The following is a 15,493-nucleotide window of genomic DNA, read 5'->3' as shown; positions in this document are numbered from 1 at the left end:
GAAGGAGCATAGATAAGGACGAAAGATGTTTGATAAGAAAAAAGAAGCAAACCACACCAGAGCTCCCGCCAACCACTCACAAAGTCTTTAAACGCTTGTATCACACACATATATACCCAAAACACATCAGTCTTCCCTCTAAGACGAATCAAAGTCCTTAAACGCTCTGTTATCCCCTATGACCTCTAACTCTCTGTCGGAAGACAAGAGCTTGAAGAGCACGGGCGTCCTGGCCAGCGACGGGTTGCTCCTCTGCAGCAGTCTCACCCAGGACACCAGGCTGGTCTTGCTGGAGCTGCCCGTGACGGCCAGGGCCAGAACCGTGCTGTCTTCCTGCTCATGCACGCTCAGCACTGGCTGCAGCTCCCGACAATCTTCCTCCTCAAAGAAGTTGGTCCACTCGAACAAGTCTGAAAGAGGAGAAATAATCATGTCTGTTGAAGGAAAGCTAGAAGAAAAGAAACATTCTGTTTTAGAATTAGAAGCTTTTAAGACCTGACATTTGAATATATGTATTCAGTAAAAACTGCCCAAGACGTTCACCTATTGTTGAGGAGAAAAGTGGCTGTCTCAGACAGGTGGACTTTTTGGACAGTGTCATTACAGAAATAACGACATATCATCGTGTTTGAGGCGATAAAGTACTGATTTGTAATGATCTCACAGTCTTGAAAAAAATTAGGCTCCATATATTTGTTATAGTGATTGTACTCTGTTAATGTGGAGATGTTTAGTGCTCTTGGTACTCTTTTATTGTCTGTCAAACATGGGGTTGCAGCCAGTGTCTGACTTTAACAAATTTGATCAAATTTTAAACAACTACCATTTTCTTTAAAATTGACTGAGAGGTTAAAGAATGGTACCAAAATGCTCAGTGGATATAGGCCTTTCAAATGGAACTGATAAATTTGGCATACAACTACTTTGAACATTTAGTTTCTGGTACCTACTTCACAGTTTACTTATATCAGAGGAATTATTTTTAAAAATTCAAGAGTGAAAAAATCTGCGCTCATACTTTCATCATTTTCTGCCTCCTTTTCAAGTTGCATCTGTTTCATGAGAGCGTTGATGTTGGGCTCGGCCCGGAGCAGGAAGTACTGCAGCCTGTGGGTGCGCAGGTACACGGGGTACGGCCCCTCCACAAACACGGGTTGCTCGCTCTTGTGTTTGCGCAGCAGCTCCTGCTGGGTGGGGCTCTGGGCGCTGGCCACAAACGTGTCCTCCTCGCACTCCAACTCTTCTTCCGCAGTCTGAGGGAACAGAAAACAAAAGGGTAAAAAAGGTTGGGTATAATGCTAATACCAGAGGTCTTGTAATTAAATTCCCTCACGTGGTTGATTGATGATGTATCTGATGTGAAAGTACTTTTTGTCTGCTTTACTTCTCTTTTCATATTGAATTTTGATGAGAGTAATATATAATTTCTATTTTTTATGTATACCGGCATGTGTTTTTACGGTCCTGTACAGTCAAGAAAAATTTCCCTCTGGGATAGATAATAAAGTATTATCTTATCTCTTATCTTATAATCCGCCCTCACGTCTCTGTGCACAAGGACAGTCACTAGCCCGGGTTTCCTGTTCTTGCAAGACATAGCAGCTGCAAATCCCACTGTAGGACCTGCATACTGCTCACAAGCAGTTCAAAATGGGGGGGGGGGGGGGGGGGGCTTTACTTTACTTTCACAGGAGACAAAAAAAGTAGAGACGCACCACTCCTCGATTCAGGCCAGATTGGGGTCAGGCATCCGGTGAAAGTTTCACACCATACAACTAATAGTCTGTTCCTCACAACCGATGATTCACCGTATTGTTTTCATAGTAAATTAAGCAAAGGGGTTTGTCTGAATGGGTTTTTGACACGATATCTCTTTCTTTACCATCACATCATACCCACACCCACGCATGAAAGATGGAGTTAGAACATTCTAGTAATTCTAGTAAAGATTTTGAGGAAAAATTCAAAACATGCCGTACTGCCTGTTTCCTCTCGGTCGGTATAATTATTGGCCTGTCTTGGTCACATCCCCTTTCCTTATTCCTGGCCACATCTCATTGCATTAGTGCGAACAATACACAAAATCTTTTCTATTCTTCTACTTCTACTCCTTTTTCTTCGTCATTTTCTTCTTGTTCTTGTTCTTCTCCTTCTCCTCTTCTTCTTCTTTTTCTTCTCCTCCTCCTCCTTTTTCCTCTTCCTGTCCTCCTCCTTCTCCTCCTCCTCTTCTTCTTCTCCTTCTTTTTCTTCTTCTTCTCCTCCTCCTTCCCCTTCCTTGGAGCATAAATTTGATGAATTTATTAAATTTATTGATCAACTTCACCACATACCACTACTTCCGACGTATTAACTGAGATGACTCTTCGCTCTTCCCTCTGTCCCCGGTATTAACTATAGAGGAAATAACAAGGGGAAGTGACTTTGAGAGGAACTGACTATGAAATGTACGGCATGACATAGTTTTGAGGCGCTGCGTCACCGATCTCGCCTAAATAACATGATGCGAAGAGGGGCCAGCTGACGAGTGAAATGTCTCTCACTAGTCATCTCCGCTTTCACCAACAAAAGAAATTTAAAGGGTGTCAGTGAGTTTCATTTGTGGCCTGTATTTTTTAAAGAATATCAAAAGCAAGAACTAGCGACCACATTTAAGTATCGACCCAGCAGCTCAGCATCATGTTGTGATACTTACAGCTGTTGAGTAGCTACATATAGGGTCTGGTCAACATTGACAGAGGCGTCAGAAGTAAACAACAAACTGGCTAGGATCTGGAGTGGTTGGAAATAATTGGTAAATAGGTTCAGACTTGATTCCTAGTGATCTATATATATTCATATATATATATATATGTATGTATGTATAATCAGGGTTCCTGCCATGAACTTCCCACCAAATTCAAGGAGGTTTCAAGGAGAAATTTTTTTAAGTCAAGGAGATTTGGGCAAGAAATTCAAGACGAAAGCCTATTTTCGATAGGCCTACACTTGTCCGAAAGGAATCATAATTATCATTGTTTCGATTTTCCTACAAAAACTGTTCCCAGAGTGACTGCCAACCCGGCTTCTCAATTTTCCAGGGGGGAGGGCTCATCCATTCTCCAGGGGCATGTTACATAACAGTGACAGTGCATGCTCCGTTTATATATTATATAATATATATACACACACACGTGCGCACTCACGTATGTAGGTACATTATATCCAGTCAACAACATGTCAGTGCGGCACTGGGATACTGTGTGACTTAGGTATTTCAGTCTGTTCTTACTTATTTATTACATTTTCCCCTCATCATATTCGCCTAAATAAACTATTAAAAAAAATTAATCTTGCTTTGAGCCTAAGAAAAGGCCTAGAACCAGAATATCCACTGCCAAGAACCAGTTTGGGTGTCAAGTTTGCTCTAACTCACAGTAGAGTAATAACATGAATGGCTCAAGTAGACCTATTCAGATTGAGAGGTGTAAGAACTGTGGGATGGCAAGATTGCAGTGAAACTGAAAATCTGCGAATCTTGAACAGAAAGCTAAAATATAGAATATACTATTCATATAATTTACTATCACCTACCCAATGAAACGGGAACCCTTTAGTGAAAAAACACGGCTAGTTAAAAAAACACGGCTTACAAGGTTTGAGTGTGACAAATCCAGATTCCAAACAAGAACTGCACCAATGTGCGCTTAGCAGAGACCTCTAGAGATCTAGATCTAGTAGTAATCAAAATTCTGAAAAGTAAAATCTGCTTCAAAGTTCAGTTTTTATAATCCGGCGTTGCCTTCAACCCCACCCCCGCCCCTCCCCCGCGTGCGTCTTAAAAAAAAAATCAATAATCCCCCCATTCCGGAGTCCTATACTTCGCAGCGCTCAGACTTTGAATGAACTTTGGTGACCTCAACCATCGCCGATATTCACGATGTGACGAAAACGCACAGGTTCAAAGACCGGTTACGATGGCGAGCCCGACAAGAAGCTTGTATAACTTTCTTTTTCTTTCTTTTTTTTTTTTTTTACAAGTGACAGCACAGGACAAACGATTTATTTTCATGGCGACACAGCGTTTGTAATGCAGAACAAATGTGGGTTATCAGACTACTATAGGCCCCACCAGCAAATTTCTGGGTGGTAACGAAAGCGTAAGTAGATCTTGATTTTCCCGATCGAGCTTCAGTATCACACATAACACTTCCACTTGTTGCCGCCATAACCGCTTGTGCGCGTGTAACGTACTCTCAAGCCGGGAAAGACCGAAAGAATATTATATCACAATCGCGACCGGCAAAAATGAACACAAGTACGTTATCGGATTTGGATTTCAAATATTCAAGAACTTTTATGTACTTTCCCGTGTTTTTCACGGGGCAATTTACAGACTTCTTCAAATTCCCGTTGCATTCCGGGTCTCTGCGATTTTTTTCAAATTCCTGGGCAATTCCAGTTCCTGGGGCCTGGCAGTCACCCTGTGTTCCTGTCCGATCTGGCAAAATTCAAGGAGTTTTCAAGGAGATTTTTCCTTGAATGCAAATTCAAGGAGTTTTCAAGGAGATTTTTTCCTTGAATGTAAATTCAAGCAGTTTTCAAGGACTCCTTGAATTCAAGGAGGCAGCGGGAACCCTGTATAATGTCAAACAAGCATTCAGTTTTAAGCAGTACTGAATCTTTCAAAATTAAACATGCAGAAAAAATACCTTACCTTCCAAACTGTATAACGAGTCTCTTTATCGACACACATTCTGCGTAGTGCTATCAGTGCCAGTTCTTCATCATTCTCTGGCAGGTCAAAAGGCACAGGATAAGGGTTCATATTCTTGAACTTTGGCAGCCAGTACATGATGCGTCTGTACTTCCGAGTGGCATGAGCCTCATTTCCAAAACGATCCTTCAGCAACACACCAAACTCATCATCGGGAATTACAGCTGCAAAAGTGGAATAAAAAAAAACAACCTGTGGGCTTAACAATTTTTGACTATCAAATTTTTCTCTTTCAACTGAGACTGGCCATGACTTCCATCATAAATTGCCTATGGTCTTCTGGCATCTGTAGATGATCAGGTTAAAAATTTATCATGACTAAAGTATGTTTCTTATATGCAACATCTGAAGAGACATGCAACAACATAACAAAGCGCAGAACATCAATCCTTTATTTCTACTCAATGCAACTGACATTTCCTTTCATTCATCATAGGCCTAATTTGCAACATGTGTAACGCCACAGAAAGTAAAATGGGAACAATCATAGCTCAAATATAGTCATAACAGAACAGCGCCTATTACAACAATTATTATTGTCAAGCCAGCTTAATTCACTTAATCCAGGACCCCACTTACATTAGGAAAGTCTACCTTATCTTGGGTACCAGAAACTAAATTTTTAAAGTAGCTGTATGCCAGATTTATCTGTTCCATTTGAAAGGCCTATATCCACTGAACATTTTGGTACCATTCTTTAACCTCTCAGTCAATTTTTAAGAAAATTGTAGTTGTTTCAAATTTGATCAAATTTGATAAAGTCAGTCACTGGCCGCAACCCCATGTTTGACAGACAATAAAAGAGTACCAAGCGCACTAAACATCTCCACATTAACAGAGTACACACACTATAACAAATATATGGAGCCTAATTTTTTTCAAGACTGTGAGATCATTACAAATCAGTATTTTATCACTTCAAACACGATGATCTGTCGTTATTTCGACAAAAATACAGAGCGTTGGTTGACCCGCTCGGCGCCGCTCCGAACCCCCGCGGCGAGCGAGTCAGCTCTTTACTGTAGTGTACCCCGCGTGCAGGGGTCACATGCTTTCAGAGTCTCGCGGAAGGATTGATGTAAAAGAATTCCAAGTTGATTACTTTATTCTAATAGAAAATAAACTGATCTTTCCATTAATACTTTTTTCAAGCCAGTATTTTACATATTTTGTTAAAAAAGTGATCTTTAAACATTTTGACAGCATTTTTAAAAGCTTTCTATTTAAACGCCAAAGGCCAAATATATACCACGGAAAACCCCGTTTAGAGCTCTACAGTTCTCCGCCAATGAAAAGACGGTATTTAATCATCGCTCGTTCTGTGAAGCATTTGAATGCACGCGTGTCAATTTTTGAGCCGGCCGACCACGCATTCCGACCGCGAGGGGCTTTGCTTTCGTCAGCGATTCTCCAGCTCCTAATAATCGAACATATAAACAACCTACACCATTGTAACGAGGAAAAGCTGAACTTTTACAAGATGTACGGCGTTTGGTGTTTTATAGCGAAAGAGCAAAGAAACAGCGATCGGAATTACCCTGATACCACGCGGTCGGAAGGCCGCGAGTGCCCGCGAGGCCGTGTTTACGCTACCTACTTATCTATAAATCTAATAACAGAGCCCCTGTTGAATAACATTCCTGATGCCCCAATGAATACAAACTTGTTTTGAAGAGTCTTGTAAAACTTTTAGATGCTAATCAGTGTTTAGAAATTGTGCTTTGGAAAAAAAGGCCAGAGTCAAAAGAGTCTAAAGATTTGCACTAGTGGATGGACAAAGTTGTGACAACGGAACATAACATTTTAAAAATTATTTTTATGATGTGAAGACACTATTTTTGAATCAGAAAAAAAAAATTAAGTCTCAAACTACATTGGATAGCTAAAACAAAGAAAAGAGACAAGTTAAGCTTTTTCTTTCTGTTTCCACAAAACAAACATTAACCTACCATTAACTTCCATCTGTTCCAACATGTCAATGGCACACTGTTGTTGTCGGGGGTAATGCATGAACTCAACTTGCCATGCATTGCGAGGGATCATCTTGCCTTTTGGAAAAGCCTGTGTCGAAAAAAAAACACATACAAAAGAAAGAGTGCTTCCTCACAAGATTTACGTTTATTTCCTTTGACACATTGTCAGGGAGCAAAAATAATAAAAATGATAAAAAGGAGGATGTTTCTTCGAAAGACAGTAAGTTATTTCCCTTCAAACAATGCTCCATTGCAAAAAAGCCAAAGTTTCTAAAAAAGATGGTTGATGGTTTCCCATCACATGCATCAAAGTGAAAATATAAGAAAAAATTAAATGTAGGAACTGTATCAGGTCCCCAGTTTTTTAAAACTGCAATAAACTGGCTTGCAATAAAGTAGAGAATTCTTAAGATGACAGGCACACTGAAAATTTTACCGGTAAAGACAAGCCCCAGGGAAATATTGCCTCATTTCTTATTTACAGCTATCAACACAAAAAATTAACATGTGTGATTCTGCCCATCCGAGTTCACAATAATATGTGATACTTATTGACAAAATGAATTAATGTTCCAATTTCAGCCCTATGGACACAGATATACATGTCAAATTTATTATATTTTTGGTTTGTGCAATCTATTATGTGAAATGATAAGAAATATGTTTAACTTGGAGAAAATGGCATCTGCAAATTTTATGGGTCTATTTCAGGCCTGAATCTCCATTTGTGGATTGCTAGAAGTATCTCATTTTCTCAGCACACCTCACATATGAAAACACTTCTTTCTATTTTTATAGATGCAATAGCAAGGAATGTTAATATGCATATTATATGACAATGAAAAGAACTTTAGTAACATCTTATAATTTAAAGCCAAACCTGCAGCAAAGCCTTATAAGAGGCCAGGTCTCGGACAACACCAAAAGTTTTCATCTCTTGCAGACCGGCGTACACAAATTCCACAGCCCCTCTCCTGTATAAGGTCTCTTTGGAGATGTATTTTGACACAGCCACGAGAAATGCCTCTTTATTCCGACCCCTAAAACAGATTGATGGTAAACAAGATTAAATTAAATTTAAATACAGTGCTAAATGAAGAAAGTACAAAAAAAGGAGAAAGTAATTATGTATTAACCTTATCTTCACTGACAGTACTCACATTTCTTAAAAGCTTTTAAAAAAAAAGTTTTAGTAAGAGTTTTATGGCACCTGCAACATAATTGGGTCATACAAATGCTGAAGATTAGAAGAGTTACTTGGGTGTAACATCACAGGGCTGTCCTTTCAACTAAAGAGATACATCTAGCTAGTGCCCAGTGAAATCAAGCTCTTGAATTGGAGGAAGGATGATCACTTAAGATCACCGAAGTACTCTCGCCCTTTGACTGCAAAAGGAAAAGTAGTGCGGAAAAAAAAAGTAGTGCCTAGTTGTCTCTCTGGCACTCTCCTAGGCCTCTGCATACAACATGACAGTCTGATCATAGCCTATGGCCATCAAATCACATATACATTAACCATCAAGCCTTACAGACCCATGGGTATACGAAATGAGAATGCAAGTGACAACATTCAATGACATTGATATACATCGCCCAAACAAACACACCCATACACAATCATCAAGGTGCGGCGTTACTATAAGTAATTTAGTCATTTATTCCCATTCACATTTCCAAAACCACCACTTGAGCTGGTCCAGGAATAAAGCCATCTCAAAGCTAGTCTAGAGTTGATGCAGTAAGCTTTACCCTGACCAGCAGCTGATAAAAACTGACATCCAAAACAACAACGGTACCTGGTATTGGCTTCATCATCAAAGATAGAGAGTGCCTTGCGTTCCAACTTCTCACCGACTCCTGTGATTCGTCCAGGGTCATGGTCAGGTATGCTGCTTTTCCACTCCTATGTTGTCCAGAAAATTAAAAAAAAAAAAAAAATTGTTATTAGAAAGAGGAAAGCAGGGAAGACCACGAGGATCAACTCTTGGATAACTATATATATATATATATATATATATATTTAAGTTAGTTGTTTTATATATTAGTATTAGCAGTATAAATAACACACTTTTGCTATTTTATCCTTAGTAGTTGCGCCATACAAGTCACAAAAAGACAGCAAAAATAAAAGTAGATTTAATTTAAGCCACAAAAAGACAGCAGAAATAAAAGTAGATTTAATTTAAGTCACAAAAAGACAGCAAAAATAAAAGTAGATTTAATTTAAGCCTAACTCATCTAATCCAGATCCTGCACTTGTTGCAGTAACCCCCCTTTCTATCTTAGATCTGCATAGGGTAGCTCCATCAGAAAAGGAGGAACGAACTCTCTCACACAGTACTCTATTTCACTTTGTTGCCACACTTCACTGCTCGTTCCACAAGGACCCAGCACACTGGTTCAAAGATAGGGCAGTCGGGCCTGACACTGCAGTCAAACCAGTACAATGTTTGAGAAATATTGAAGTGCTGAGCTCTGTTTTCCTTTCCTGATCCCCAAGTCACAAATTTATATCTGCCAAAAACATAATAAAAACTATCTGCCCTTTCACAAAGAAAAGGTAAGGGATGAAAAAATAAGAATACTTTTTGTCCATACACGTTTATATGCATTATTCTGTGCCATTCCACAAGTTCAATTTATGCAAAGCTAAATTCACATCACAATAATAAAAATCCTTAAAATATACTTTGACATGAAATCGAATCTGGTTTGACATTTTTGGTACTCCTTTTTCATTTGCGTGAAAACTTTAGCTTGAATGAGCAATTAGAGACTTCAATTTTTGAATCATATAGTGACATTTACAAAACAATAGCATTTCGAGGGTGTGATGGGAAGAAAAAGACCAGTACCAACAGTAAATGTATACACGATGCAATCAATGTTTGATCTAGTAACACATCTTCTTATTGTACTGCTTTCATTTAAACTACGATTTCGTTATAAATAACTTTCATTGCTGTATCATCAACATCAAATATAATGAGAAAATACCGATAAAAACAAAGTCTGCACATATAATTTGGGTCTAAATCAAAGAAATCAAAACGAAACATCAGATCCATTACAGAATTCTCGATTAATTGTTTAAGGAATCTTATTAGGCAATGGTTTAAGTTTTTTTAGTTTTAGTGTTTTACGGCACTTGCAACACAATAAGGTCATATAAGTGCCGAAGATTAGAGGTGTTACAAGAGAGTAACAAACATAAAAAAGAAGGAAGGGAGATAAAGACGATAGATGATTGATAGGAAAAAAGAAGCAAACCACATCAAAGCACTCGCCAACCACCCACAAGGTTTAAGTTCAATAATACAGACTACCAATTAATGAGCGTACACAGTCCATTCTGACTTTCTGCCCTAACCGATACATCCAGAAAACAGAGGTGGAATAAACCTCTTATCTTCTTTTACTAAACCTGGCATTACCTCTTGTTGTGACCGCGGAGCAGGAACACGGAGCTTAACTTCCAAATCTTTTGCCTCTTTTGCTACAAGTTCAGGTTCTTGTTTCTGCTCTTGAAGTTCATTTTTCTGAGATGGTACCTCCTTCTGACTGGGCCTTAAACTCACATGCAGCCCACGAATGCAGCTGAAATTTTAATACAGAATTTTGGGTAAGTGTTTTTTTCAAAAAAACAAAACAAAAAAAAGGAGAGAAACACTGTAATCAGTAACAACAAATAATAATATAATGAGTACATGATATGAAGTTCTTTTGCCACATTATATGGTCTTATGTCGATATGGCTGAAAAAGGAAAGTATGAAATAACACTCTAAATTTTCCTATTACAAAGAATGATGCAATTTTACTTTTTTTAAATCTATGTAAATCTATGAGAAATAGAACTTTCTTTCAAAACTATAAACACAATTACCACTTTCTTAAAAGCATATTTATCAAAATTAAAAAATGCTTTTAAATATCAGCAAATAAACCACTAAAATCAAAACACTTGTCTTTTATTATAATGCTTATTGTATGGTGTACATCCTTTGAAGTCTATCTCCTCATAGAAGAAGACACAAACAGCTACTTCTTTCTTTTTTTTTTTATAGTAGAGGGTTTTACGGCGCTCGCAACTGCATAAGGTCATATGAGCGCCAAGGGGTGGATGTCAACAGAGAAGTCTTTACAGGGTGAACTTCTGCATCGAAACTTAGTCATCAGGAGGGGCTTTACCGTCTCGTGACAAGCCAGGCTGAAAGCTCATTCATATTCAGTAGAGCTTTCTAGAACTGAATATGGTCAATACAAAAGTTTTTAGGAGCAGAAAACCGAAAGCAAATAAAATTCCTAATGTTTTTTTTGTTTTGTATATGACCAACTCTCTAAACAAAAATAATTCCAGCAGTTCCCCAGATTTCAGTTTAAGCGGATTCCTCTGAATATTCATTGTTCATTGTAAAAACAGAGCTGTTGAACGCTAAGATTACGAATGCAAACGACCCAAAATACAATACCATACCTGTACGTTTGCCGAGACGGCGGAGTCGATTCTATCAGTTTTCTGTAGGAATATTTACTTTTGGAAGCATATTTTCGACACACAGAAAGACATAGAGACAGTTCGTTGAAATTTAGCTGGCGCCGAACTAGTGCAGTTATTGGGGAATACATTGGAGCCAGTAGAACAGCTGAAAAGACAAAAAGACAGGGCTGAAAGCATTATATATATATAAAAGTAGCTAATTACCTGTTCTGACTTAGATCTAGACCACAAAAAGATCTTACAACATCATGATTTTCATGATAAAAAAAATTTACAATCAGAAAGACAATTTATTTTAAACTATCTAGATCTATTGAGACTACTGTACTAGTGAAATTGTAGACTTGTAAAAGATACACAGATTTCATTTTTTTCTTTTCCTTCTATCACTCAGATTACAGGGGAATTATCATCATGATTAGATCTATGTAACAAGCACCATTGGTAGCACACTCACCAGTATATCTAACATATAATAACAGTAGTAATTATATTAAGACAGTATAGCCTATGGTAAGATGTTGCGCTGGCCCAATTTTGTGAGGCACATCGACCCCCCAACGCCACCAAGTGGCCAGCATGCAAGACAATGTGAAATTGAATTTTTAATCTAGAGTCTAGATTAGAGCTAAACTAGAGAGATCAGAGTCCAGCCTGTAAGCTTTGTTTACAACCTGCATCATAATGCATCCATGACTATGACCAATGCTGTACTTTGTCGTGTGTGGGTCCATTCCATTAGGTGTAAATCTAGATTATACTAGATGTGATATGTTTTATATCTATATGTTTTCTGTGGTGTATGTAATTATGTAATTTGTTCTTTAGAACAACACAGAGAGATTGACCAGTATTTTGCATTTAATTTGTAACTTGTTATGATGTATGGGCCATTGGTCTCAAAAGTCAATAAAGTCAAATTCAATTCAATTCTCTCTCACCACACATGTACGCATGCATACACGCACGCACACACACACACATTTTATTTAATCAAGTAACATTCACAACACTAAAAGCAATCAATACGTGTACCATTATGTCCTGACAGCTTCTGCACATTTTATCATCATCACTGCCACCATCACATCATCATCAAATCATCTTCATACCACAACAACCACCACCACAACCATCCAGTGGTGGTGGGCTGACCAAGATTTGGGTGGGACTAAGGCTGCTTCCACTTCTTTACTACCCAAAAGCAAGCAATTTATAAGAGCTCAACAGTGACGATTTTTCTATACTCACGGTGAGCAACGGCATTTTGAGAACCATTCATCAAACGAGGAGAACTTTGTTTTCCATCTCTTTATTCTAAAATTCTTCTGGACGGCGGGGACGAAACTGTTTCACCCCCAAATTTTTTCTAACTAATTTTCATCCGAATAAAAAGTTGCCTTAAAAGTGGTTCAACTTGATTTATATCTCTTAAATCTCAGGGGCACACACAGCACCTCAAGCATATTATAATATATATTATTTTATTCCGTCTATGAGCTGGATATATGGCCGTGTAGTCGAGGAAAACTGAAATCACCGAACAAAGGTCCAATGGGTGCATAGGTGACTGTGTCACTGGGGAATGTGTGTGGCAAACTTTCACTCGATTGTCAGGGATAGGAGAGCGTGAGCCGTTAGAAAAGAGAGAGCAACTGACAAAAGAAAAACTGGTTAGTTTGAAATCGAGTCAATAAGACATGTATATATGTTGTATTCTTTGTATTCTCTCTCTCTCTCACTCACTCACTCAGTCACCCACTCATCTATCACTCTGTGTGCATGTTTGTCGTTTTAAGAGTAATAGCATATTTCTCTCTCCTCCCCGCCTCTCTCTTTCTCTCTTCTGTTGCAGCGTTCTCTGGTGTGTATCTAATACTAATTGACACTATTTTTTTATTTCTAATAATGCATACTCAACTCCAAGAGATCCTGTTATCAATACTATCTCATCAATACTATCAATAATATTAATATTGCATTGGATAGATTTTCGGCCTAGATTTCATGATAGTCAATGTCTAGGCCTAGATCAGGATTTAGTAGAGATCGTGAGCCTATGCACCCGGTACCGCTACACTATCCTCGGATCTTATCACTCGTTACCAAAGTGAGACTATTTTTAAACCTAATGTTTTTCTTTTTATAATGTTAGATCTTGATAAATGAGTGGAATATGTTGATCAATACTTTAGTTTATTAGATAGACATAATTATAAATTATTTAGATGTAGATTAAAATGGTTCTTAGAGTAGGATTAACTAGGATGCTCTCATACTCTACTCTATTCAACAAGCCCTAGTCCAAGCCATCAGGGCTCAGTCACACGCTTGCTGGGGGCGTGGCATATTTTACGCCACTGGCACGTTCTTTTTAGAGAGGAAAAGAGGCAGCTGCAGTATCTTACCGTAGGGTGGATCTATAATAGTGGTGATCTTATACCATAGCACGTTAAATTCTTCAATTGATTTTATTCCCTTTTCCGTAACGAGCGACCACTTTAAAACATGATCTATCTAATCAAGATTATATAATACTCACTGGCAGTCTAGCCGAACTTAGATCTACATTTGGCCCTATCGACTCAAGCCTGTTAAGTACACAGGTCTCATTAGATCTAGATCTAGTAATTATTCAGGTTCAAATACATGCAAGTCAGTAAGGCACCTTTTGGTTTTGTCTGAAATACAAATACTTTAGGCATTGTAAACTAAAAATTTCATTTACAATTCAGCCATCAATATTAAGTACAGTCTAGCCGTCCTTACGTACGGCTAGCCTGGCTGTCTACATGTACTTAAGTACAGCAAGCCAAGAAGTCTAGCCGTTACTACGGCTAGACTGGCCTAACAGTACTTATCTTAGAGGCCCTACTGACATTAGAAAACAGGAGGTTTTAAATACATGCACTGTCATTAAGGCACCTGGTTTCGTCTCAAATACAAATACTTTAGGAGGTACTACACACTAAAAATTTATATTTACAATTCAGTAGGCCTATTTTTTTAAAATGATCAGTCTAGCCATCATATTAAGAATAAAAGTACGGCTAGACTGCCAGTCTAGCCGTCATTAAGTACGGCTAGCTTCTTCCTTCCAAAATCACAATGGAAGACCGAAAACCACTGTTATACCATCTGTTCATGACAAAATTACAGTGGTTAGCACATTTTTAGCCCCAGTTCAAAGTTTTGAAGGTCTGAGTCGGGGATTAGATCTAGTAGACTTTGGGAATTTAACCTGCTAAAGTATATAATATAGATCTAATTTTAGATCACTATACTTCATAGTATCTGTAATAAACACTATCCTATTTTTAGTTTTAAAGCTTTCATTTTAGTAGAACTTCCACTACTAGATCTAGATCTAGAAATTATTTCTAGATCTAGATATATATATGCAGATCAACTTCTAGATAAATCTAGATTCTAGATCTAGAATCTAGATCTAGATCTACTTTCGCTTTTACTTCAGTATCAAATTCAATTTTCATTACTTCGACCTTTGCTGGTAGGCCAACAAACAAACGCCTTGTTTAACTTGTTAATCGCGTATATATAGACCTACCTGGGTACCTTCAAATTACGTTTCACCCGCAGGTTACCTTCTCATAATCATGATAATCGTTGGTTGTTAATAAAAGTAAATCTCACAAAATATTCCCAGTCCTTTGTAAAAACTCAGAAATTAGATTTCATGATACATGCAGCAGCAGCCATTCCGCAATATTCTTCGTTTCGTAGAATTTGCCCGTATATTCTTATAATTTCATATGACATTTCAAAAAGATGGCATGGTTGAGAAAAAATAGCAAATCAAACTATCGTCTAGCTTAAGGAAGAGGTCTACCGGCAACCCCAGGAAAATGAAACATCTTTTATTTATTAATTAATTTTTTTGGGTGTGTTTTTTCATATGAGCGGTAGCACAAGCGCATGTGAAAATTATAGGACCTTTAGGCTCCTAGGCCTAAATCATACCAGCAAGACTCTGATCGCTCTCATACTTGCGAATAGGCCTTCCGCTCAAATCATGCAAAATAGAAAGAATATCAGCAGTCAGCAGGCTACCATGGGTTCTTCTTTAGAAGCAACAGCATAATATAGCAAGCGATGAGCTGCTTATATTTCAGATGTTGAGTGAAAAATAAATGAACCAGCCATGGAGCTATTCTTAACGTTCATTGGCTTCAGCAAAGTATTTAACAATGCCACTGCCTTAAGACTTATATATGAGTCTCTTAATTTGCCCACCTAGTACCTAACC

General features: G+C 38.1%; 1 protein-coding gene across 2 annotated transcripts; it reads right to left on the bottom strand.

Moving 5' to 3' along the window:
• Positions 1-15,011, bottom strand: LOC101857763 (evolutionarily conserved signaling intermediate in Toll pathway, mitochondrial). Of its 2 annotated transcripts, none has more exons than XM_005090978.3 (9): positions 14,795-15,011; positions 11,203-11,371; positions 10,161-10,323; positions 8,523-8,629; positions 7,607-7,766; positions 6,703-6,814; positions 4,694-4,917; positions 1,019-1,253; positions 1-410 (listed from the first exon to the last, which is right to left on the bottom strand). In XM_005090978.3, the coding sequence occupies exons 2-9, from the start codon at positions 11,352-11,354 to the stop codon at positions 139-141; spliced, it is 1,425 nt and encodes a 474-aa protein (XP_005091035.1). In that variant the 5' UTR covers positions 11,355-11,371; positions 14,795-15,011; the 3' UTR covers positions 1-138. The 2 variants fall into 2 exon arrangements, with proteins under 2 accessions (XP_005091035.1, XP_005091036.1); XM_005090979.3 differs by having other exon boundaries at positions 14,881-14,981.
• Positions 15,012-15,493: the final 482 nt, after the last annotated feature.

This window comes from Aplysia californica, unplaced genomic scaffold, assembly GCF_000002075.1.
Source record: "Aplysia californica isolate F4 #8 unplaced genomic scaffold, AplCal3.0 scaffold00024, whole genome shotgun sequence".
Taxonomy (NCBI): domain Eukaryota; kingdom Metazoa; phylum Mollusca; class Gastropoda; order Aplysiida; family Aplysiidae; genus Aplysia; species Aplysia californica.
Note: the sequence above shows the minus strand (reverse complement) of the source record. Positions and strands in the feature narration are given on the sequence as shown.